Source organism: Lagopus muta, chromosome 2 (assembly GCF_023343835.1).
Source record: "Lagopus muta isolate bLagMut1 chromosome 2, bLagMut1 primary, whole genome shotgun sequence".
In the NCBI taxonomy this organism is placed as follows: Eukaryota; Metazoa; Chordata; class Aves; order Galliformes; family Phasianidae; genus Lagopus; species Lagopus muta.
The window spans coordinates 106,466,346-106,492,077 of record NC_064434.1 but is presented as its reverse complement, the minus strand read 5'-3'; the positions used below and the strand labels follow the sequence as shown (position 1 = coordinate 106,492,077).

The 25,732-nt window shown below is 54.6% G+C and overlaps 2 protein-coding genes across 2 annotated transcripts in view; one reads left to right on the top strand and one right to left on the bottom strand.

Annotated features, from left to right (window-relative positions):
• Nucleotides 1-2,617: 2,617 nt before the first annotated feature.
• On the top strand, nt 2,618-9,544 carry BCL2L11 (BCL2 like 11). The gene is made up of 3 exons (XM_048935262.1): nt 2,618-2,963; nt 5,557-5,669; nt 8,792-9,544. The coding sequence occupies exons 1-3, from the start codon at nt 2,627-2,629 to the stop codon at nt 8,879-8,881; spliced, it is 540 nt and encodes a 179-aa protein (XP_048791219.1). The 5' UTR covers nt 2,618-2,626; the 3' UTR covers nt 8,882-9,544.
• ANAPC1 (anaphase promoting complex subunit 1) overlaps nt 5,022-25,732 on the bottom strand; it is a 57,636-nt gene continuing 36,925 nt past the window's right edge. Inside the window, exons 48-49 of the transcript XR_007374878.1 lie at nt 22,597-22,725; nt 5,022-5,241 (exon numbers count right to left, since the gene is read on the bottom strand). The gene's annotated coding sequence lies outside the window, so the exon portion shown is untranslated. The remainder of the gene's footprint in view (nt 5,242-22,596; nt 22,726-25,732) is intronic.

Sequence of the window (25,732 nt, the reverse complement as noted above, 5' to 3'; positions counted from 1 at the left end):
TCCCCATGCTATCCCTATGTCTGTGTCTTGCTGCTGCTGGGCACAGGGTGGCTGCAGCCTGAGCAGCACACCTCTTCCTCCTTCTCCCAGCTAAGAATCTCCCTCTTTTTCCCTCACCCCCTGCCACCTCTGGGGCTCCTCAGATGATTCGCAAACAGCTTTGTCTGTGTATTGCCTGGAGGACTGAAAAATGGCAGCGTTTTGCACAAAGCGTGCCCCATAAAGGTCAGGCTCTGAAACCGATTCAGATAAAGGCTCGAACTTCAGGCATCTGGCTTAAACTGATTACATCTGCTGGCTTTGTGTGAAATGCCATTTATCACAATGGGCTGGAGAAGCAGAAGTCGTCTTTTTCCATTCCAGTATGGAGCAGAATGAAGCCCATCGCAGCCCATCCCATCAGCCAGCAGTGCCATCACCGATGTGGAGGTGCTTGCAGGGCTGTGCTTATCCCTCAGCCTTCTGCTCATCAGTTGAGGTGGGTTCCATCCATACGGCTGTTGGGCTTCAGGGGGCTGCGGCGTGTGAGAGAGAGGGCAGTCCTGGAGAGAATGCTGGGGTGTGGACACTCGCTGACCCCCAAAACGCACCAAGATACGGTCTGGGTGCAAAGGACATCCTGTTCTTGTGAGACGTTTACCCTCGAACCTCTGTGCGCGTGAGCCACCCACACAGAAACCAAAGCGATCTGTGGGGAGAAAATAGCAGAAGCTGACTGTCGCCGTGCTGCCGCAGCCGCTCCCTTCCCAGCCCGGACCTTGCACGGCGCTGCCGGCTGTGCTTTTCCCTAACGCCCTTCCCCAGTTAATTTCCCCATGGTTTTTCCCCTTGTCTTTCAGGACTGGAAACTTTGGACCCCTGAGGGGTGGAGGGGTCAGCGCCTCATGTTCCAGTGCTGCTTGGAACCACTGCCGATCCCTTCACCCTCCAGTCCCAGTGTGAGCCACAGCGAGCAGCCCAGTTCCATCCCAGTGGGCACAATGGTGTGTGTGTGGTGACCCGCCTGGTGAATGAGGGAAAGGAAGAGGGAAACTGCTGCTGATGCAGTCTGTCCGGACTTTAGTGAAGCCTTCGCCTCTGTCTCCCACATTAATCTCCTGCAGGAGCTGCAACCCGTGACTTGGATGGGTGTACTCTGATGGCCAGGCTTGGAGCATGGTGATGAATGGAGTCACATCCTGCTGGCAGCTGGTCGTGAGTGGTGTTCCCCAGGGGTTGGCACAGGGGTTAACCCTGTTTAATGCCTTTATAGATGATCTGGATGAGGGGATTGAGCACACACTCAGTAAGTGTGTAGATGACTCCAAGTTGGAGGGAAATGTTGATCTGCCTGAGAACAGAAGACCTTACAGAGGGATCTGGACAGCCTGGAGGGCAATGGGAGGGAGTTCACCAAGTCCAAGCGCCGGGTGCTATGCTTTGGCCACAGCAGCCCCACGCAGCGCTGCAGCCTTGGGGCAGTGGCTGGCAAGCTGTGCAGAGGTAAAGGCTGTGGGGCCGTTAGCTGACAGCCGGCTGAACGTGAGCCAGCAGTGTGCCCAGGTGGCCAAGAAGGCCAACGGCACCCCGGCGTGTGGCAGCAGCAGGTGAGCGGCCCTCCGAACTGCCACTGGTGAGGCCGCACCTCCAGTGCTGCGCTCAGTGCTGGGCCCTCACTGCAGGAAAGACACCGAGGGCTGCAGCGTGTCCAGGGAAGGGCAGCGGGGCTGTGAGGGGTCTGGAGCACAAGTGTGATGGGGAGCGGCTGAGGAACCGGGGCTGTTCGGTCTGCAGAAGAGGAGGCTCAGGGCAGACCTATGGCTCTGCAACCACCCAAAAGGAGGCTGTGTGAGGCGGGGTCGGCCTCTGCTCGCAGGGAACGGCCATAGGACAAGAGGGGATGGCCTCACGTTGTGCCAGGGGAGGTTAGGTTGGCTGCTAGGAACAATTCCTTCTCCAGAAGTGATTCTGCACTGACACAGCTGCCCAGGGAGCGGTGGGGTCACCTGGAGGAGTCCCAGAGCCGTGGGATGTGGCACTGAGGGACGTGGGCAGCGGGCACGCTGTGCTGTGCTGGGCACAGCAGGATGATCGCAGCGGTCCTTCCCACCCCCGTGCCCGGGCTGTGTGTGATGTAACGCTGTATACGCACGCATCCCCGCGCGCAGCACGGCCGTACAGCGGTGCGCGCGCACCCGAAGGCGCGTGCCCGCACGTGCGTACGGCGGCAGCGGGGCCGCGCGCGCTCCCGGCGGAGGGCAGCGGAGGTGAGCGGGGCGGGGCGCGGCGGGGCGGTCCGCGCGGTGGTAAACACGGGGCGGGGCGGGGCCGCGCGAGGAGGCGGAGGCTGCGGGCGCCGCGCACAGGGCCGCCGGCAGCAGCCTGCCGCCGCCCGCCCGCTCCCCCGCTCCCCCCTTCTCGCCCCCGCGACTCCGCCGGCGGCACCGTGAGCGGACCGGGAGGGAGGGCGGGGGGCGGCGGGAGGGAGAGGGGCGCGGGGCGGGCGGCGCGGGGCCGCGGGCAGAACAATGGGGCCGGGCGGGGAGCGGCGGCGGGAGGAGGAGGAGGAGGAGGAGGAGGAGGAGGAAGGGGCGGGTAGGGCCGGCTCCCGCCGCTCAGCGCTCCGCTCCGCCCGCAGGCGCAGCCCATGGCCAAGCAGCCCCCCGAGGCGAAGGCGCCCCGCGACCGCCGGGCCGGGCGGCTGCCGCCGGGAGAGGGGCCGGGCCCGGCCGTCCCGCTGCGGCCCGGAGCCCCCGCCGCGCTGCCCGGCGCCGCCCGGCCCGCCTCGCCCGGCAGCCCCGGCCCGTTCGCCATCCGCTCGCCGCTCTTCTTCTTCGTGCGGAGGTCCCCGCTGCTGCCGCGCTCCTCCAGCGGCTACTTCTCCTTCGAGGCCGAGCGCAGCCCCGCGCCCATGAGCTGCGATAAGGCCACGCAGACCCCCAGCCCGCCGTGCCAGGCCGTCAGCCACTACCTGAGCGCCATGGGTGAGTGCCGGGCGGGGCGGCGGCTGGCAGGTAGCGCTCGGGGATGGCGGCCGGCCGGGCGCTCTGGCCGCGCGGTGCCGTTTGCTCTGCTTTGCTTTTTTTTTTTTTTTTCCCTCGTGGTGAAGGTCTGTGGTTACAGCTGCAGCGCTGACTGTAACGTGCCCTTAGGAAAGGTTTTCTGACCTTACTGCCGTCCTTACGGCTCGCTGCGAGTTTCACAACGAGCCGCTCGCGTGGCACCGCCCGGACGGCGCCCGCCGCTCTGCCCCGGGCACGGAGAGCAGAGCCGTGCCGTGCCTGGAGGCGGCCCGCCGTGGGAGTGCCCGAAGAATGTCACCCGAGCCCCGCAGCCAGCTGTCTGCTGCTGCCCGAGGAATCTCCGGCGGATGTTTGGCTCTCGGTGGGAGCAGAGCCGTGGGTTTGTTTGCTTGTGCGGGTCAGCTCTCGCCGTGCCTGCGGGACGTTGCTGTGCTCTGCACGGTGTGCGCTTCCCGTCGGCCGGCAGCGAGCAGGGAGAGGCGGCTGGATGTGTGCGAGCAGCACGGCCGTGCCGTCCTCCGATCCTCACTGAGCTCTGAGGTACAGAGGGGAAAGGAGTGGTTTCATCTCAGCGTGGAAAAGGGGGAAATCCTCTCGGTGCAGTGAGGAAGCCTTAAAGTGGTTGAGGCGTGTGTTGGTGCGGTGCGGGCTGGTGCTCCTTTTTGCCTGCCTGACCTGTGGTTGTGTTGAAGGGGATTTGTGTTACAACAAAGCCTGGAGGGTGGTTTGGTTTCTACCTGTGAGTGTGGGCACGGCGGTGTTGTTTTGCATCATCCTCACGCGGCGCTGCTTCTCAGGGCTGGGTGTGGGTGTGGGTGGAGGTGGCAGCTCCTGCTCCACGGGTGACATTGGGCAGGGAAACTTGGCAGACATCTCCTGGGCTTCAGGCTACAGACTTCACTTTGGCACAATTAGAGGAGGAACAAAACAAAACAAAAGAGAAATCATAAAACCGTAGAGCTGTTGGAATTGGAAGGGACCATCGTGGCCACCTGGTCCAACTGCTCCGCAGCGAGCAGAGATGCTCAGACCTCGTGTGTCCCCGAAGCTGAGGCGCCCCCCACCTCCTCAATTGGTGGCCCATCCCCAGCAGCCTGAGTTACCCATCGCTGGCAGCCGCAGTCCCGGTGTTGGCGCAGCCCAGAGGTGTGCAGAGCACCCAGCCGTGGCTCACCCGGCGTGGGCCGGCTCCCGCTATGACTGTGGCCACGCTCTGAGAGTTCCCCTACCTCTCTGCAATTATGACTGGACGCTTTTGATATTGCGAGCCGGCAGCGCCGCAGAAAGTCCTTTCTGAAAACCTCAGCCCGATTTCACTCTCAGCCACGCGTCCCGGCGGGCGGGCTGTGCTGCGGGGCCGTGCCCTGCCGCTTCCCGCCTGGTGCCGTGGGGCTCCTGCGTGGGCTCTGCTCCCGTGCTGCAGTTCATTCAGCGACCGGGGGAAGCAATAACACGGGGCTGTCCCGGGAAGGCGGCGGGCACCGCTCCTGCGCTACTACAGTGTGAAAACAAAACAGCTCCCCAAGCCAAGCCGTGTCAGCTTGGCTCAGAAATGCATTTTCCAGTCGGGTCAGAGCCAGACTCCTTATTTAATTTTTTTTTTATTTTTTATTTTTTTATTTTTTTTTACTGCCCTACTAATCCTTTGAGTAGTTAGAGATTGGAAGCTATTTGTATTCCCTCGCGAGTCCTTTTGAGCTTGGGTGCCAAGTTTGTGAAATGCTCTGTTTTGTTTTGAGTGCTGGTTTTTGTTTTGTTTTTGAGGGGGGTGTGTGTGTGGTGTTTTCTTTTGTCGTTTTCTATTTTTTATAATTCTTTTTTTTTTTCGATTTTTAGGCTGTGTTTCTTGCTCAAATCTGAGCTTTCCTTGGCAGGAGGGGGCACAGGTGCTGCACCGGGGTTTGCTCATTTCCCTTCCAATATTTGGCGGCTTGTACCGTGGTTTTATCATGTGCTCAGGAGCTTAAAATGGAGACTGAAGGCCCTGGTGCTGTATATTCAGCATAACTGATATCTTAGCTCTTTTTTTTTTTCACCTTTTATAAGCCAGTGCCATTTTCTTGCGCCTGGTTTATTTTCTGCTGAAGTGCTGGAACATAATACTGAAGAGAAGAGCCTTCCAGCCTCATGGTGGGGATGAAAAGTCCCAAAGTTTGCTCTGAGTGCACTTTGTCCAATTGTGGCTTTCTTCTTAGCACGGCAGAAACAACCATGCTCCTTGTCTCGTTGGATGCCTCCACTGCTGGGGGAAGAAATGCGAGCATTAGACCAAATTATCAGGACTGAGGTTTTTTTAAGGTTAGAGAAGGAGCTGCTGCTTTGCCCTGTGAGAAATCATTATGTTTAGAAAAGGGGAAAATAGGATTTTGCTAGGGAAGAAGCTGCTGATGTAATAACGAATCAAAGCCTAATACCAGCACAGAGCCAACACTGGTACAAGCCTGCAGCATGCACATCGCACAGCCAGTCTCGGTTGCATTCTTCCCAGGTTTAATGGAGCATTTGCTTTCTGAGTTGTTCCTGTTTCCAACGCTCTGTTTTTTGCTCTGTGCAGCTTCCAGGTGGCGATCTCACTCACTTGCAGAAGAAATACAACCAGAAATATGGATTGCACAGGAGCTGCGGCGCATCGGGGATGAATTCAATGCCTCCTATTGTCCAAGAAGGGTAATTCTCTTATTTTTACTTTCCATTTCTTTACGCACAGTCTCTAAAAGGGAAAAGCTTAATCATATCTGGAAACTAGCTCTGTGGCAAGTGTTTTGTTCACTCAAATGTAGAAAAGGATGCGCGGGTGGCTGTCGTCTGCTGCCGCCGCGTCATGAAAGATACTCAGCACCACCTTTCAAGTTGGGACCGGAGATTTTCGGGTGTCGTGGCTTCATTCATGGTACTGAGAACCAGTAAGGCATCATCTGTCTCTGCGTTAGCGCTGAACTGGTGATAAGGAGGGAACCATGTAAGGCAAGCAGAGCTCTGTGTGTTGTTGGGGTGGCATTGGAAGGAGCTGTGTGAGTGGCTGGCAGCTCTTGGGAACCAGCACTGCTGTTTTAAGGGGATTGCTGCTGTGAAGGGTCACCAGTATCAAAGTCTAGCAACAGGGATGAACCTCCTCTGGTAGCTTATTTCTCCTAGAAGAATCCAGCAAAAGCTCCTTCAAAAATTGTGTGTTTCATAGAATTACTAAGGTTGGAGGAGACCGCTTGGATCGTCCGGTCCAACCACTGATCCGTCACCACTGTGCCCACTAGATCTGTAAGGCTGTAAGTTTGAGAGGCTGTAAAATCTCACCTTGAAGTGGCGCAACAAAACTGAGCGGTATGAACGTGCACAAAAAAAAGTCATCAAAGAGATGAGGTAACAGCAATTATTAGAAGAGCAGCGTTAGCTGATAACTTGCCTCTCATCCATTGTTCACAGCTGCATGTTTGTACATGTGGTTTCTAGTCCTTCTCCCCCTTCCTTTGGCTTACCTGTGGGAAGAGGAGAAGGAGACGTGTGTGTGATGATGTGCTGACTGCCCACATCTTTATTCATGCCCCTGGCTCATGAGTCACTTCCTCACTGTGTCCAGAGTCTGCACGACAGAAGCTCTCCCCAGATTGGGTGCCTGTCCTGGTGCTGCCCCACATCCACTCCTGCCTCTGCTCTCTCACCAGCTCATTCTTTTTGAGTTCATATGTTTTTCCCCTGCTCTGGAGTCAGCAGCTTCCCTCGTGGATTTGCTCATTTTCCCTCCCTGCTGCTCACGTGGGTGAGGGCTGTAGCAGGGCTCGTTGGGGAATGCAAGGGCAAAGTAGTATCGCTTCCCGCAGGCTTAATTAGTCTGATGAATTCCTCTTGTCTGTTGCATCCAGAACCAAGCGGCTTTCAGAGCATTTAAGTAATTGCTGTGGATTTATTGTCCCCAGCGTGCTTGGCTATCGCTCCCTGAAAAGTTGCCTTTGCCTTCTGTGAGCAGCTTGCTGTTGAAGAACACTTACTGAGCTGGATTGCCAGCACGGCACCAGGGAAGGGGTAAACATGAAGTTTTGCTGGCAGCCCGTGCTGCCATCACCCTCCAATCGCAGCAGGTTCATTCGGGCTTGCCCTTTGAGCACGGGTGGAAATGGGGAACTCAGCGGTGCCAAAACGGTGCTTGCCAGACAGGTCAGGGCTGTCGGACGGGTCGACGTTGCTCCTCTGCCCCAGCGTGCCCAGCTGGGGGCCCTGGGACAAGAACCTGGCTGGGATGCCAGGAGGGTTCCCCAAAAGCAGCCTGGCTGTGTTCTGTCTGCCCTTAAAAGCTCCCCGGGGCAAAAACAACAGAGAATTAGGTAATTCAGCATCGACCCACCTTGACAAAGAGGTTGAGCAAGCGGGAGCAGCCGGCGTGGTCTCCTGCCTCGAAGCCCAGCTCCACGCACAGCAGATGCATGGTGAGCTAAAATGTGCTGCTTACCCTTCTCCACCTGGCTGTGGGATGTTTGAGCATCTTCTGTTGGGGACAGTGCACTCTGTGTGCCCTGTGCCTGCAACAGGAGTTTGCAAATCGGTGTAAGCAGCGTGATTTCTCCCTGCAGGGCATGTACAGACATGGTTCTGCTGCACTCAATATAGCCCAAACCACACTGTGTTCTGACAGTGTGGGAAACCAGAGGTGGTGGTGCTGGCACTTCTGTTTTGCTGTTGGGCTTGGGGGAGGGAAAAGGGACCCCAAAAGTAAACTCTCTTTGAATGTTGCTGTGAAATACTGGTCCTGTGCTCAAAGGAGGAGTGCTCAGCTGCAGTGGTTGCTCCTAGAGCCATTAGAGCTGAAGCCATGACTACCACCATCAGCAGGAACACGTCTCTGCTACCACTGCTCTTCCTGCTGCAGGTCTTCATTTCTAGTTGGGTTTTGTATTATTATTATTATTATTATTATTATTATTATTATTATTATTATTATTATTATTGTTATTATTACCTCCCTGCTTCTCTTAGCAGGGCTTGCTGCTTGCTTCCACACTGCAGTCTCAAGCAGCATTGCTCACATCCCACACCCAGGTGATGTCCTCTCTGAGCCTTCATGGCAGATGTGGCTGGAAGCAGGCAGCTTTGGCCCACTGAGAACTATAAAGCTTCTTATTGAAACTCAGCATGATGGGAGGCTGGGTTTACTTTCTTGGTAAAATCATAAAATGCATGATTTCCAGTTTGTGAAATCTCTCAGTCTCCAGTGTTAGCAAGAGCTGAGAACTGTGTGCTCAGCCTCACTTGAAAGCGTTGGGGTATTTGCCCTATTTGTGTTGGATCATCTTCTGCTCAGAAAAAATCTTGAGTTGGCTTCAGTGAACTTGAATTGAGCCCAGTTTATGAATGTGCTGGAGGACAATGCCAATCCCTGAGGCTGGGGACAGGGAACTGGTCATCTTGCAGCAGTCTTGGTTTGGTGCTGGTTGGGATGCCAGCAGTGGCTTCCCCAGGACTGAAGCGCTTGATGTCATTGAGCTGAGTTGCCTTCATTTTGTTTCTGTGTTTTCTCCCTCTGCATCTCCTTGGCAGTGACAAATAACAAGCATCAGTGCATTTTGGCCACCCCTTGGGGCGAACTTTGTTGTCTCATCTGTACTGAACCCCATGAAGCCAGCTCAGTAGGTAAACGTAGACCTTTCCTGGTAGTGGCAGCAGTGGGGAGAAAGCTCAGAGTTGCAGTGCGGAAGGTGCCAGGCCCACCTTCTCCTTCCTCACGTGCAGGAGATGTTCAACTCACGGTAGCTGGGAATTCAAGTCACTTTCTTACTTTCTGCCCCCTGTTTTCCTCCTAGGGTTTCTTGGATAACCACGCTGGAAACCCCCAGGTGGTCATTCTGCGCCTCCTGCATTACATCATCCGCCTCATCTGGAGGATGCAGTGACACCGGCCGTGTGGGCTGCTGGGACTCGATGGCTCCTTCCAAAATCCAGTGGAGAAGAGCCAATGCCAGAGCTTGGAGCTTCCGAGCTGCCCCCCCTGGCCTGGGAGTGCGGTGGCCGGAGGAGGGTGGATTTCCCACGTGGACCTGCCGGGATGCTCCAAAGCTAGATTTTATCTGAGAGTGGTGTTTACTGTGTTTCTCTCCATTTTTAATTATTGTTTTTTAAATTGTCTCAGAGAAATGTCCTCAGTGACGATGTTCGGTCATCGTTTCTGGAAATCTGTCGGCTCATCTTGGATGCGTCCCAAGACCCTCCAGATCCAGCTGATCTGCAGAGCTGCCTTATTTGTGCTGCAGGTGTTGCAGGGAGCATTGGACGCCCCCCGGCCGCTGCGCTGCCGCCTCCTCCTGCCTGCCAAAGAGGATGAGGATGGAAGAAGGGCGGAGAGATTTTAATCAGCACTTCTTTTATGTGTAAATACCTAATGCTACCCCAAATCCAACTTCGGTTGCGTCATGCAAATATTCCTATTTCCTGCTGACTGTTTTTGTTTTTTTTTTTCCTTCCCAACTTTTATTTTAAGTTCTGAATTTCAAGACTTAGCTGTCAGATTCCCAGGGTCCAAAATATCACAACCAACCAACCAAACAAAAAAAAACAAACAAACAATCCACCAGGTTGCCTTTTTAGAAATTCTTTCTATAAGACGTGTGAAAATGCTTACGTATTGTATAATATTATAATATATAATATCGGTGACTGAGTAATTCAGCAATAAGATGTCCTTGGAGGCAGGTTAAAACAGTTCCCAAACCATTGCAGTTTTGCACCCAGTGACAGGTTCCTGCTGTGCGACTCTAGGATCTGTTCTAAAGGCATGGTTAGCGTGTTGCTGTTAAACCCAAGAGGGTTTTTGGCACACTGGATGTTTTCTGGGATCCTCTGTTTGGACTGGACCAGGGCTATGGGAGAAGTCTGCAGGCGAGGAGCGAGGGGATGAAGACCCTGAAGGTTCCTGTGATGGAATCCAGCTGAATGAGGGGCCGTGCAGTGCTGAAGGACGCAGACTTGCTTGTGCACGCTGTTCAGATGGTAACGACTCATCACAGAGCGTGGGGTCTGCACCCTGCTGGCCTTGGGCAGGTCTTCTCCTTGTGGCACATCTCCTCCTTCCACCTGGGAAGACCTCAGCAGGTGTTTGAAGTCCCAGGACGATGCCCTTTCTCTCCTCCTATCTGGAGACCCTGCCACGTGGCTCTAGAAGCTCACCACATGGATGTGTGTGGTGTCCCAGCCAACGGAGACCCTGCCATCATCTCTGGTTCATCTCGCACAGGAGGCTTCTGCACAGCTGGTGCTTTTTGGGGCGCGTCGTTGCTTTGACCGCCTGCGTTTCTATGCACAAACGTAACTCCTCTCACCTTCAGAACTGTCCCCTTTCCTCCAGCTGGTGCGGATGGTCCTAAAATCACCTTCCAAATGCTGCAGTTAGTTGTGGTTTCACCAGCACCGTAGAAGAAGCAGCAGCAGCAGCAAACCCGGCCCTATGGTAGCGGTTTTTCCTACCGCATTGCAATATGCACGTCAGGAGAAACTGTCCTGCGTGCCGCTGTGTGGAGATCAGTGTTCCTGTGTTAGAAGAGCTGTGTACAGTCTGACCTCTTTGCACCAGCTGGGAGGCGATGACCCGTTGGCGTGGGGCTGCCTGCCCCTGATTGCACTCATTGGAAGGAGAATGGAGCAATTTTAGCTTTTCTGGTCCTGCATCCCATGGAGCACACCAAAGAAGGGTGGCCAGCACCCAGCACTTTGCCCTGTCCTCCTGGCTCTATGCTGGGCAGAAAAAAAGAAGGGGAAGAACGCAAGGGATTGGCACCATCTGGCTTGGGCTGCTCCACATCCAGCTTTCCCAGCCAGAATGCAGACAGAGGAAAACGTAGCTCCAAAAAAGAAAACCAGGCTTCATCCCTGTAGGGTTGTGAGAATTGTTTAATTTTGGTGGTTTTATTGTTTTTAATGTCCGGAAAAAGAAGAATGATGGTTTTAAATCAGTTTCAGCAGTGCTCACCGATGGATTTGGGGCGTTCTGAGCCCACATCACCAGTGCTCTCTGTTCTGCCAAAACGATTCCATGAAGTTCAGTGGTTGCAGAGAACCCCTGTTGTGCTGGATGGTCCCACGCCACGCGTTACGCCTCCCAGTTGGTCACTGTAAATACCTGACTATTTATTAGAATAGGACACCGTATTATTTTCATCATCTGAGCCAAATATCTGCGTGCAATGTATTCTCTTTCCATTCTCTCATGTAAGTTTTGTACAGCTTATAAGTAATCAAAAAAAAAAAAAAAGAAAAAAAATCCTGGTTTTTTTTTTCCCCTAAACTTTTTTAGAGTTAAACTTGGTAAATACTGTAGATCCTCCCCCTCCCTTTATTTTTTTTTCCCCCTGCCCCTGTGTAATCAATGCACTCTACTGTTCCATCATGCTGTAACTTGTAGAAACGATGGCTATTTATTTCCTGCTTATTTAAATTCCTGTCGAGGTTCTGCCTGCCCCTCTCTCCTGCTGCCCCAGGTCTGTGGTGTGGATGGGCCTCCCATATGAGTGATGGACCTCCCAGCGCTGCCCGCTGGATCCAGCGCAGCCAACGCGGCGCAGAGATGATTGCTTTGAAGTGCCTAAGTCCTGCACACCCATAGGGATTTAAGCACCTCCCAGATGACAGCATTAGTGAAATTCAGGGGAAGTTTGGCTTCTCCACCACGATTTTGGTCCTCTCCTCTTTAAAACCACATTCTCTTCTGTCTCAGCCAAGATCCAGGACCAGCTTTAGCATCAGGTACAACCGGAGTGCACACTGATGTCCCAGTTAATCACTAACTCGTTTTCATAGGACCCAGCATATGTAGCATTTTTATTGCAATTTCCCTGGCTTACTTGTGTTTTGCACTGATGAATTTTGGACAGGGTAATTGCCACTTTACTTGTGCAATACTGCTGTAAATAATTGCAGATCTTTTTTTTTTTTTTTTTTTTTTTTTTTTAAGATGCAATCTTTTATGTTCTTAATATGAGTTTTATATGAATAAAACCTTCAACTATTTGACTACTTGTCACGAGTGGTGCTTTCTTTGGGGGCTTCTGGATCGACCTTCTGCCAGGAGTCTGTTGGTGACTTTAGGTGCCTGCAAGAAGAGCAAGGCAGTGATCTGTTCTTGTGTTTAATTCAGTAGGGTTTTACAGGGCTTGCTTTTTCTAATTCATTTTTCTTCTTTTCCTGGGTTGTTTAGGCTTTAAGCTGCTAGAATTCTGTAAGGGTTTTTACTTATTTTGAGTTCATCCTCACAATCTGCTCATTGACACCACCGCCCTGCTTTCCCTTGCCTTGGCCCTCCCTCCCTTTTCTATCCTCAGTTCTAAGCCCTCCCCAATGTTTCGTGGCCGCATCCCCTTTGGACTTGGTGATGGTGTAAGAGCACCAGGGGACGGGATGGCTCCTTGCCCTGAGCCATCTACCCGAGCGATTGCTCACTTTGCCTTTATTTCACCACAGATAATAGCTGGCAGATAACTGATAGCATCAGCTGTGGTTTGGAACAATTATTTTGCTGCGCTCGCTCGTGTGGGGCTCTCCGCACAAAAGGAGCAGCCACGAGGTGATGGTGGGGCTCATGGAGACCAGCAGCAGGGGATGGCAGGAACAAGAAGCCAAGCACGCAGATATGTGTCTATGCACACCTCTTTGCTGTTTGCTCCCTGAGGCAGAGCCCAAGCCACTCGTTCACGATTATCACACCTCCCCTTGCTGGGAATTTAGCCCCGGCCGTGAGTCATGGTGGTGAGGCGAGAGCAGGGCTTGTTTCTGCAGAGGCAGCTGCACTTCCCTGTTTGTTTGTGCCTTGTTTTGTTTTGTTTTTAAGCTGCTCAGAGTCGAGGAGGACTTACTTTTGAATATCATAGAATAATAAGGTTGGAGAGACCACTACCATGATCCACTCCAACCGCCAACCCATCGTCTCCAAGATATTGCTGTTCCCCTTCATCTTCCTCCTCTTTTCAACTCTCCAAAAACCTGTAAGTGCATTTCGCTTTATAAAAAGATCATGACAGAAGGACAACAAGAAATCATAATAATAAAAAAGACCTCCAACCTCTCCTCACAATCCCACTGGGCTCTTGGGAGGCTGTCTTTAACCACCACAGTTCCCTGCTGCTCAGTGCACACTGCTGGGATGCTTTGGCTCAGAACTGTGATGCTGACAGCTGAAAGGAAGGAAGAAAGTGGGGAAGAAACAAATCAGAGAGAAATGTGCCCAGGAACCCCTGCCCTGTGAGAGGCTCCTGCTGAAATATATTAAAGAAAACCAGAAGCCCACCCCGACTTTGACAAACAACAAAATTTCTGGATTGTTTTTCTTTTCTTGTGCTTGTTTCAAATTACAGAAGTTCTTGAAAGGGAAGTTTATAGGTTTCAGGTGCTATTTTAGGGGCTGCTTTAACTCAACAATGCCCGTATTGCCCAGCCAAGGCCATATCATCAGCCTGGGGATTTTTGGTCCCATTCAGGAGTATGGTGGGACTGGGATGTTAGGGGAGGATTTTGGGGACAGCCCTGACCCCTCTGGGGTCAACATCTCACCTCTCATTTTGGGGAAAATCCCACCAGTTTTGCAAGCTAACTAACAGGACCTTTGGCAATGAGCTGGAGACAGGGCCAAGCCAGAGTGACCTGTGCAGGCAGGTTGTTTGCTGATGGTTCTCCCTCTTTTCTTTGCTGTGACTCATTTTGGAAGGAGCTCAGCCCTGAACCCCACGACCTCAGTGAGACAGCAGGGAAGGGAAATGCTCCCTGGTGGCATCCCACACTGATGAGAGTCCCAGCTGGTTTCTGCCCATGGCCACCAGCCTGGCCCAGGAAGGCTGTGGCCACATCTCAGTAGGCTATGGCCAGGCCCATGGCAGTCTCAGCCCATATTGGCCACGGCCCCATCCTGGCTTGCCATGGTGGCCACGGCCTGGGTTGGACACAAGCAGTCCCAGCTGGCCACAGCCCAGGTTGATCATTTCCCAGTCCACCAAGGACGTGTCGTCTGGTCCCTCTCCAAAAGACTGGCTCTTTCTTCCTGTGGTCTCAAAATCTTGCTTTAGTGACAAATTAAAACCACCATCCATTTTCTGTTTGTTTGAATGATGACAAACTTCCTTTATTCCTTGACAAGGAAAAACAAACAAAAAAAAAACAACCAAAAAAAAAACCAAACACCCAACAGTTTGCTCATGTGAAAAGCCACGTGCATGGCTCATGGCCACATGTGGATCTGCTCTTAACCTCTTTCAGCTGAACCTACTCACAGCATACCTCGTCTTGTTGATGTGGGACAACTGAAATCCAACAATGACAGCCCCGAGGATAACAGTGGGCCATGCTATGTGGAAGGGAGCCCTTCTAAACCTCGTGGGAGGTGGTGATGGGGAAAACAACAACCCAACACCACCCTATTGATGGGCAGATGAGGGGATCCTCCTGTCCACACCCTCACACTACAGCATCAAGCTGCTCTGTGTTAATAAGGAACTCTGAGAGTCAGTTTCATTATGGCTGGATTTGTGCTGGATTTCTACCTGGGATGAATTTTCTTCTTTTTTTCAAATATATTAGCCGATAAAGCCAAAAGTCTCATTCCAAAGACAGTGCATGCAGGTAGGAGGTACAGCGCTGAGCATCCTTGGGGTGCCATAGAGCAAATACAAAGCGAGGCCCAAGCTCCATGCCCCAGAAATGAGGATGAAAGCGTTTAGGGCCATCGAACACCAGGAGAGCGGCACAGCCATCCTGCCATACCCTCACTATATTTTTTTCCAATGACTCGCATCTGACCTTTCAAACACCTGTTCAGCCTAAAACAGCTAAAAATACCCACCAAGCTTTGCATCTGATTTTCATATTGCAACAAAGGTCACCGTTTCCAGTGGGTTTTCTGACATTTCTGATGGGTTCTAGGATGTTTGAGCCCTGGGCACTCTGACTTCGCCACAGACGAGCATCCTGGAGCCCTGGCCACTGGGCAGGATTTCCCAACCTTCCCCAGCACTTTCCCAACAGGTCCTGGATCTGCACGGATGTGGTGGGACTGGCTGCATCTGTATGGTGTGACAAAACCGATTTCCTTCTACTGCTGGCCTCCTGAGAGTCCCAGTGCCAGCATGAAAGCCGCCTAGCTCACGCTCCTCTGCTTTCCCCAGCAGCACTGTCCTGAGCCAAAATTTCTTAGCAGCTTCAGCCCAAGGACACACAAATCCCACCAGCACTGAAGGAATAGGATGGGAGTTTCTCCTGCCCGGTATTTTGATGGGCTCATATTTTAATGTTGTCGGGAGTGCACGGGGGAGCCTTTGCTGCCCGGCCGCGTGGGCTGCCGCTAATTAAACCACGCTTTCTCTCGGTGTGATTCCTGACATCACACACCGAATGGAAACTTTTTGACAAAGGCATCGGTTTAATTAGGGAGAAAATGTTTGAAGGTGATGCTATGTCAGCTCCCGAAGGGGGGCAGGACATGGCAGGCAGCAAAATGCCACCTCCCCAGCCGTGCACCGGCGCTGCCGATGCCGCTCTAATTGGCTCCGCTTTGCACATCTGTGTTGGCGCTGGGCTCAGCCCGGAGAAAGGTGAAAATAAAAGGGTTGGATTTCTTTGCTTTTTTTCCGTAAGACAGAAGCTGGCAGCACGCATCCTCCCTGCTCCCTTGGGACTCCCAGCCCAGCGCTGGGTCATGGGGCTGCGTCGCGGCATCGCGGCCAGGAGACGGCTGCAAAAATGTGAGCAGAGGGATACAACCTAATGCCTCCCAAACGAAAGATGGGTTCCTAAGCTCAGTTGTTAATGCTGGGTCTAGCCCTGACCTTGGGATTCAGGTGGTGGACTGCTGATGGTGCCTGAAGGTGATGGAGAGTGGTCTCGGCGGCACAGGGGTGCACCCAATATCCACAGTTGCTCAGAAAAGATGGCTTAAATCTGTGTGTTGAATGCAGGGAAGCCCAAGGGGAACTCTGCTGCCCCAATCTCACCAAAACCAGTTTTAGAGATCAGATGTGGGAGCAGGCCCTCATCTGAACGTGCGAACACGGTGCTGGCTCTAACAGATGTGCTCAGGGCATCTCCTTGGGTGCATCCCTCAATAAAAGCTACTGAGTGCCACCGCCGTGCTGACAGGGAGTGAGGTGGCCGCCGAGCCCTGCTGCCAGCCGGGGAACGCAACGAGTGAGCATCAGCATTCAAATTACTTATTGGCAGAAATGGGTTTAAAAATAGGTTTTTTATGATAAACAAACTAACCTCATACAGGAAGTGAGCTGCAAATACTAAAAACTCGTATGGTGTTAAGGGAGCTGGTAGAGCATAGATCTGCCCTGCAAAAAAAGAAAGAGAAGAGAAGAGAAAGAGAAGAGAAGAGAAGAGAAGAGAAGAGAAGAGAAAGAGAAGAGAAGAGAAGAGAAGAGAAGAGAAGAGAAGAGAAGAGAAGAGAAGAGAAGAGAAGAGAAGAGAAGAGAAGAGAAGAAAAGAAAAGAAAAGAAAAGAAAAGAAAAGAAAAGAAAAAGAAAAGAAAAGAAAAGAAAAGAAAAGAAAAGAAAAGAAAAGAAAAGAAAAGAAAAGAAAAGAAAAGAAAAGAAAAGAAAAGAAAAGAAAAGAAAAGAAAAGAAAAGAAAAGAAAAAAGAAAAGAAATTTTAAAATATTTTGTAAACTCTCTTGTGGGTTTGTTTTTGGTTTTTTTTCTGTTCTGCTGCCCAGAGAAAGCAGTTGGCATGGGAAAAGGAAAAAGGTGGCTGGGAATAAGGGCTGCTCCCAGAGCTAATAGAGTAGGGGTGCCAGGCTCACACTCACCCCCAGAAATACAGACACAGGGCTGGGGACAGCAACCCATTGCTGGCACTGTGCTCCTGCATGCCCTGAGCACGATCTGGAGAGACAAAACCCAAACCTGGCCCCAGGGTGATGCTCGGCTCGCCTGCATCCCATCCATATGCACGGCACTGATAGGCAGGGAAAAAGGAGAAAAGCCACAGAAACCGAGCAACGCAAGAGAGCAGATTTGGTTTCTCACAGCCCTTTTTTTTGTTATGGAAAACAGCAAGGGGATTCAAAAAACCCGCTGGTGCTGCAGGGATGCGGGAGCGGTGGGTGGAGGCAGCAGGGTTTGTGCCCTCCTTACACACCCCAAATCAGAGCGAAGCCCCAGCGATGCACAGCCAGCTTCGAGCCACGAACGCCGTGTTTCAGTGCTTCTGGGCTTTAAAAAGCCTCTGCTGCTGCTGCTGCTGAAAAGGTTAAGCAGTTTTCCTACCGAAACCCGAGTGTGGGCTGTGAAAGAACATGTTAATGAAGAAAATTTCCCCAGGGCTGCTCTTTTATTATCACCAAAGCCATCAAGTTTCAGTTTGAGTTATTTGTATTTATTTATAAAAAACAAAGATTAAATAAGTAGAACAAAAACAAAAACCTCATCCTAATTTCTGCGCTCAACCTGATTTATTAAGACAAAGGAAACTCTCCTGCAGCAGGTAGCTGTGCTGCGAGGCTGAAAAACCCTCCTGCATCACGGCACCCAGGTTTTGCTTTCCCCCTCGCTCTGCTCCACGGGGCCGAAACGATTATATTCACTATGAAAATGCTGCCGTGAGATTGAGGTCTTTGCAGAAGAAAGCAGCCTGGCAGACAGCCCCTAAAAAGCATCACCGTGCCCAGCACCGACCGGCCCAACGCAGGGATGGGCTGCAAAGCAAGGTGCCATCTCCCCCCAAAGCACCAGCAGAGCCCAAGGGCACGGGGAAGGGACCAGCAGCCCCCAGCACTGCAGCCCATGCCCCTCTGGTTGTCAGATATTAACAAGGGAGCAGCTGATGTTTCTCTCTTGGTGTGTTTTCACTCCTGCCGCCAGAGACCTGGTTAGAAAACACACAAAAAAGCCCTTCAGTGGTCTCGTCGCCTTTAACGCGTTGTTTTTCTACATATTTTATGTTGTTGGCTTTTGTTATCAGTCTCATCTGCAATTTGTGGCCAATTCTGTCATGCTTTAGGCAGACATCTTGTTCCCAAAACTGTTTGCAGCCTTTCAGCTACAGTACAGTGGCGAATACAGCACGAGGCCGGCTGTGGCACAACGAGAAAAAGGGCAGATTTAACCCCAAAATCACTCTCAGCTTGGATCCGCTCTCCACAGAGGGCAGGTGGGCAATGGGCAGCTCCAGCCTGGCACGGCAGCCCCTCTGGATGCCACGGCACAGGCAGGGCCGGCACGGCGCCATTTCCCAGTTCTTTTCCCCCAAAACTCAAGGCATCCCATTCCTGCGCTGCTCTTAGGGTCTCGGGGAAGCAGGAGGTGCTGGGGCAGCCCACGTGGCCGCAGCAATGCCCCCACAGCCTCGCCAGCCCAGCGCCACAGCCATTAAATCACTTGAACTCTTATTTACCACCGAAAACAAACGCCGCCGACCCGGCGCGTATTCAGTATTAATATCGAAACCAAAAAGCAAATTAATACCGCAGAATCAAGGTATTTAAAAATAAAATGAAAGTCACGCTGCGGAGGGCCGGTTGCCGCGCTGCCGAGCGCGTCCCGTGGGCTGCAGACCCGGCATCCACCGGCCAGCCTGGAGAGGGGCTCAGCAGCACCATTTTGTGCCGCTGCCCACGGCTGAACGAACGCTGCCGTGCTGGGCAGGAAGGGAGCGTGGCCAGGCCCCACGTGGCACGGAGTCAGCGGGAGCGAGGGGCCGCATTCCCAGCCGTCCCCATGCCCTGAACGGCCGCCAGTCGCTGGGGTTTTTCCACCCAGCCACCCACGGCGGGCAGGGGGCATGACACACGCCGAAACCCCGCTCCCCTTCCTGGCCCTGCCGCTGTCGCCTCGCCGCCTCCCGCTCGCCCGAGCCCACAACGGTTTCCGCGAAAGGGCTGGAGGCAGAGGCGGCTCTGGACGAGGGGAGACGGCCACAATTTCAGCCCCTCTGCTGAGGGGTGCCGTGCGGCCCTGACGTCCCGGGGGGCTCTGCGGGGGGACCCCACCACCACCGCACCGCGTGTGCTGAGCTCCCGGCCCCCCCGGCCCCCGCTGGCGGCCCCGCATCCCTGGCACACGTGGGCCGTGCCAGGGGGTCCGGTAGCCCCCGCCAGCAGGCTTTTATGCACTGAAATGGAGTGAAAAATAAGCGTGCCGCGGGTCTCCTGACGCCGTCTGCACTTCCTGTGACTACGCGCAGCACGGCGCCTTTCGGGCTGATCCTTCCTCTATTTATCAGCAGTAAGGGATGGCAGCGTGGGACAAACCCACATCCCGGGCTCCCAGCCCAGAGCGGAGCACACACCGAGGGCTGGAAGCCGAGCAGCAGGCTGCCTTGTGCCCCATTGACCTCGTCCCCACGCACAGCGCTCCCCACGTCCTGCTTGGAAGCAGGGAGCCAAAAGGTGGCTACAAGAGGCTGGGTTGGAGCATGGCGTACTTTGACTCATCCACTGCTGGGCCGCCCGGCCCACCAGCCACGCTGGTATTCACAGCTCCGAGAGGGGAGGACACCCATGCGGTGAGGTTTGCAAAATCCTTCTAGTTTGACTCATGTGGAAAGAGTGAAACACCAAAGAGTGTCCTGAAAGTGGGCTGCACGGAACGCTTTTACTGCGCAGCTGACCACATTTGAAGAAAGCAGAATTTCGGACAGATTCAGACAGCCATTTTCAGTGGCTATGGGCAGAGGTGGGCCCGGGGGGGGAAACAGCCTGCACTTGGGAACGAGCTCATCTCGTTCTTTTGTAATTCACAGCACACGAGGTGGGGAGGAATGGGGCTGCTGCTGCTGCCCAGCAGGAGCCATGTGGAAAACCACCCTGGGACTTCCATGGGGGTGAGCAATTGCCTTCACGACAAGCAAGCTGAAAAAGAGCCTAACACGCAAAGCACTGCAGCAAAATGTCGAGGGCTATTCACTGCTGCAGCGCATCGAATGAAAGTGGAACCCAGGGAGAAGCAAAACGCAGCTTTCTGGGGGAGGGTGAGTGGGAAATCCCAGCTGTGAAGTACATAGGAAACAACATCCCCGGCCCTGCGGTGGTGGCACGGGGCGCTGGGGAAATGAAATGTCCCCAGGTACGGCGCGACAGCCGGGCGCCTCGAGCATCGCCGCGCGGCTCAGCGGCGAGATGCCAATCGTCTCATCAAAGCCAGCTGAAAACAAAACTGAGAAGCAGCTTGTGGTTTTACGATGAGCGTTGGCATAAAAATATTGAGATTTTAAACACCTTCAGCGTGCCGTGAGGAGACACGGAGGGCTGTTTGTGAGGTGCCTGATATTTAGCGAGGTTTGTGGCTGTGGATCTGGACAGCTTTTTGCTGCCTTCTCCTCTCCCCAAAGGCAAGCAAGGGGCCATCGGGGCCATCAGCAGGTGAGGAATTAGAATCAGAGAACCATTAAGGCTGGAAAAGGTCACCAAGTACAACCCCAACCCCACCCCCCAACCACCGTGCTCACTGCCCACGTCCCTCAGTGCCACTTCCCCACGGTTCTGCAACACCCCCCGTGACCCCACCTCCCCTTGGAGTGCCCCTTTCCTTACACTCCATCCCCTAAAAGCAAGGCGCACAACAGAACACAGACAACAAGGTGTCGGAGCCCTCGTGGGTCGCGCAAACCCAGCGTGTGCCCCTTCCCCGGCGTTCTGGGGAGGTGCTGCTCCAGCAGCAGCGCTCTCAGCCCAGCGCTTCCTTTCGAGCAAAGCCCTTTCCCTCATTTCTGAGTCATTAGGAGATCTAAGCGCAGAAACACCGCCAGCTTTCAGAGCACAAATTACGGCAGGGATGAGCCCGGCAGCACGCTCCAGCCTCGCCTTGCCGCCCAGCGGCGTGTGCAATCCCTCACTTCGTGTAAATACACGTCAGACCGTACGCATTCCTATTGACACGCACAAAGTGCCCATCGCCGGGCTGATACACAGCGCCTAAAGCTGAAAATCAGCCGAAAAAATGGAGGAAAAGCCGCACCTTCGCAGCCGCCCCTGGAAGCCAGAGGCACCCCGGGGTGCCGCAGCCGAGGCGGGGGCGCTGTGTGCGGGAGGAGGGCGGCAGCACCCGCGCCTGCACCGGGCGAGATGAGCTCGGCGATAACGCACAGCCAGACGGTGCCTCAGCGCCCCGTCGGGAACGGCCACGGGTGGGTGTTGGGAGTGCCGAGCCCCGGCGAAGTGTCCTGAAACACTCATTTCAGACAAGTGTATGCAAATCAACGGTATATAAGGCTAAACCCTCCCACCTGGGGTCAAACCACATCCCATTATAGTGCGGCGCTGCGCTGAGCCGGTGCCGGGAGCGGGGCCGTGCCGAGGGCTCCCCGGCTTCTCCATTTTGCAGCAGCGGGGCCCCAGCGGATGGGAGCGAGCGGGGGGCCCCCAGAGCCACCCCATCCCCTTCGGGATAACCCTCCTGAGCGCTTAGGGTGGTAGATCACGGGATCGTTACGGCTGGAAAAGACCGCTAGGATTATCCAGTCCAACTGTCGGCCCATCCCCACCGCGCCCACCAACCAACCGTGTCCCTCAGCCGGGACCCACGCACCGCCCGCATAGATGTGGAGATGCTTGCCCCAGCCGCGACGTCGGCTTTGCAAACCAAAATGCAGTGGGGAGGAGAGGGTGGGAGGGGAAGGGTGGTGTGTGTGTGGGGGGGGGGGGGGGGGGGGGGGGGGGGGGGGGGGAAACAATTTGCTCGCAGCTCCGAGTCTTTGCCGGGCTCCCGGTGGGAAGGAGAAAGGCTCCCGCCCGTTATACAACAGGGATTGTTTATCCCTGGGTTAGCGATGTTTGCTTTGGAGCCTCTCCAGCCTCTCACACACGCCAGCAAAACACGCCGCGAAAACACCGAGCGCCCGCGGGCGGCAGCAGCGCAGCGCAGCGCTTCGTGCAGCGCACACGGCTGCAGCTCCGTCCAGCAGCGCTGCCCGCGCAGTGCGAAGCGCCGGCAGCCCCGGTACCCCAACGCCCCGGCCGGCCTTGGCCCGCGGGCTCCCCCCGCTGCCAGGAAAGCGCATCTCCAGCAGCGTCCCTTCCTCATCGAATCGTCTATCCGAAAACGCGTGCATCGAGAAAGCAGAAGCGTCGGCAAATAACCCTGTCGGCCAACAACCCTGTCGGTAAAAACCAAGAGCAGGGAGGCAAGGGATCGGGAGCACCGTTTCCCAGCCCACCTTCCCCAAAAGGTGATGCTCCTCCTGCGAGGTTTGACCCCTCTGCGTCACCCCGGGCCCGCGGGGCGGGCAGCTGGGGCTTCATGGCTTTACGGAATCCCGGCTCGCGTTAATCAGGACGCGGTGCTTCCAGCCCCGAAGCAAAGCCTGCGTGACTGCGGGAAGGTCGCGCCGAGGGATGGCGACGAAAGCGGCCCGCAGCCGAATCTGCTGACTCATTTTTGGCCGCCTGGGGAGGTGCAGCACCTCTCGCCTCCGCCATTCTGTTCCCTGGGGTTTTCCCTCTCCCCTTGTTCGAGCAGGAGCTGAATTACCAAAAGCGCTCATCACGTGGCGCCGAGAGTGCAGACCCAGTTTCATTTACCGTAAGAGCACAGGCTCGAAAATACTCCGATTTCCCGCAGAACAGAAGATCTGCAATCTGCTGGGAGACGCAGAAGGCAAGAGCTCGGCGCCACATTTTGGGTCCCCGCATCCCACTCACCTGAGATATTTCCTCGTGGGGAAGAAGCCCTCCGTGCCCGGCTCACGCTCCGTGGGGCTGCCAGTGCCAACCCGCTGCTGCGCTCCGGCATCCCCACGGATCTCCTGTGCTCCCGCTCCAGCCGGGGCCCTGCAGGAGGAACGCACCTGCCTTAGCAGGATAGGATGCGGGATGCCGTGCGAGGAGAGCTGCCTTCACAAAGCAACTTTCAGCAATTGACACCAGGCGGCCGGCGCGTCCACAGGTGTGAGCAGCGGGATGCTGCGATGGATGGATTAGCAGTGCTGCAGGTTGGCTTCAGTCGGGGAGGTGCGTGGAAATAATAGGGGGGGGAAGATGCAGAGGAGCCACGCTTGCTGCACTGGGACAGCAGCATCCCTGTCCCGTGCCATATGGATCTGTCTCATCCTTCCCAAGCTCCTGTCTGGGTTTATAGGGAGGAGCGGATCGGGGCGGCTTTCCCACGGCTGCTGGCCAGCTACAACCTTTGGGAAGCACGCGGGGTTTTTCCCATCAGAAATTGACTTTGCTATGGGAAACTGTGAGCCGGCTGGGAGCAAGAGGCAGAAATGGGGATGGGAATCGGGCAAAGGCTTTTAGCTTTTCAAATCCAGTGGGAAAACTCCCACGTGGAGTGAAGGCAGAGGCCCTAGGAAGCCCTGGGAAAGGTCTCGCTTCAGAGAGTTTGCAGCAAAACCCTGAGAAAGAGATAGGGACAGAGGCCCTGCGTGTCCCCCAGGGTGGCAGATGGCCCCAGGGGCAGCCTGGGGAGGGCTGGGGCCAGGCTCCCATTGCAGGGCGAGTGCAGCCCCACGCTATTGCTTTTGGCAGCACCGCTCTCACTCTTCCACTCCTTCCTTACTTGAAGAGCGAGTCGTGTTTTCTGCCATTCCAAATAAGACCTATTAGAAGGCCAGGAGCGGAGGGGAGGAAAAGTTGCTGAGCTCAGACTTTGTAGGGATAAACGGATTTCTTTGAAAAAGTACAGAAGAGGAAAAAAGAAAAGAAAGAAGAAATCCCAACCTCCGGCTGCCTCCAGGCAGGAGGAGCCCAGCACTCCAGCACTTTGGGTGCATGTGCTGTTGGCCATCAGCCCACCGTGCTGTGCGCACCATCAGCTTTGGCTCTCGGTGGCTGCAGGAACGTGCACTTGCTGCCCAAGCAGCTCCACGGCTGCTGCAGCACCCGAGAAGGAAAAAGGGAGTGAGAGGAGTCAGTTAGCTCCCTCCCTGCTAATGGCTTCAAGATGTGGCTGCCGGAGCCTCACGCTGGAAGTGCTGTGCTGCTTCATGGCCAGCTTGGCTGCTGCTCCAGGGACAGAGGGAAAACCCCAGGGTGATCCTGAGAGCTGCTGCCAGAGGTGTCCAAACACGGCACCTTCTGTGCCCTAATAGGTGGAGGTGCAAGGGGTCACCCCCACTAGCATCACTCGAGCATCCCATGGACAGCAGCAGGATGGAATATGCTGGGAGAGCAGCAGCACAGTGCCATAGTGCTCAGCCTCCCATCCCTTCCAAGGTTGGGCCCTGCCCCTGGGATTTCTCAAGAAAAAGTGAAACTTTACTTTTAGGGATGAAAGGTGCTACTGTGGGCAGGAGGAGGCAGAGGACAGCAGCACATGGGGATGGGCTGAGGGCTGAGGAATGCTCAGCCTGCCCCCAAGAGCCTCCCACCCCAAACATCACAACAAAAAGTGAAGCAAAAAGCCTTGCTTTCATCATGGGCTGTGTGGAAAAAGCTGCTTTTCTGGCAGAACTTCTGGAGCCCTTTAGGCAGAAAGCCCTGAGCTCCTCCGCTGTGCAGGGGTGTGCTTTGCTGGGAGCTTAACAAAGAGATGGAGGTGTCAGCTAAGAGGAGATGGTTGGGTTTTTGGGGTGGGGTTTTCTCATTTTTCTTCGACTTTTCGGGAAGAAAAAAGAAGCTGGTGGAAAGCTTGCAGCCAGGGAGTGCTGGCAGTGCGCCCGGGGTGCAGCAGGAGGTGGGAGAACGCTGTGCTGCACGGAGGGAAGAAATAAAACAGGATCTGGAGAAGAGAATTTGGGGAAGAGGAAAACCAAGAGAAGAGAACATGAGGAAAGAAATGGGAAAAAAAAAAAAAGAGGGTGCATTACTGCCCCTCACGGTGGCCAAAATGCCATGGGTGCCCGGTGTGCCAGCATCTACCTGCTCGCGGCGCACGAAGCAAGGCGCTCAGTCACAGCTAAACCATGAAAGAAAAACCACAGCGACCTGAAGAGCTTCTGAGTCACTCCCTGGCTGGGACATTCCTCCTGATCTCACTGGCACACATGGGTGGCTGCGGAGCACGGTGGCACTTGGGGCTCCGGCACAGCGTGCTGGAGCAGGTGGCAATAGCTGTGCTCCCTCCTCCTGCTCTTTTCCTTTCTCTCTCATGGAGCGATTCCCCCAATTTCTGTCCCACTGACACAGTGAGGAGGAGCGGGGTGGCAGCGGTGCCGACAGAGGTCACTGTTGCCGAAGAATGGCACACCACCCAAAAAGGGGAACTCTAGGGGAAAGAAGGCATTGGGCCGGGCAGGTTTTTGAAAAAGGAACCTGCTGCAGTGGGGATGGGTGCGGGGAGGCAGGAGGGGAGAGCCAAGGGGAAAGCTGTGCTTTGGGGCAGGCATGTGATGGCACTGGGTGGCTCCAAGGGTTGGGGATGCTGCGTTTTGCTCTGTCCCCATGCAGGGATTCGGATGTGAGTAAAGCAAAGGCAGGCAGCACACAGCTGGTCAGGGCGAGGAACATCCCTGTGGTTGCCCAAAGCCCACGCACAAGAGCTGGTGGGTGCAGCATAACCCCCCCTGGGCACCACAGCTGTCAGCCCACAGCTCCAGACTGCACTCCTGGTCCTGCCAGATGCGAGATGCAGTCAGGAGAATGGTCCCAGCTGCCCCTCCTCAATCATCCATCTCCCCAGCACACATCTCCACAGCACCCACTGAGCAGAACACTTGCAGTTTCAACACACAGCACTCAAAGTTATCTTCACCCCGTGCCAAGGGCAGAGCCCAGCCCAAGCATCACACAGCAGCATGAGAACCACAGGCGTTGCAAAGACGGTATAAAAACTCTTTTGCAGTTGAACGCGCAGCAGATAAATGGGTTCAAGTGCAACAGAAACTCCGAGCAG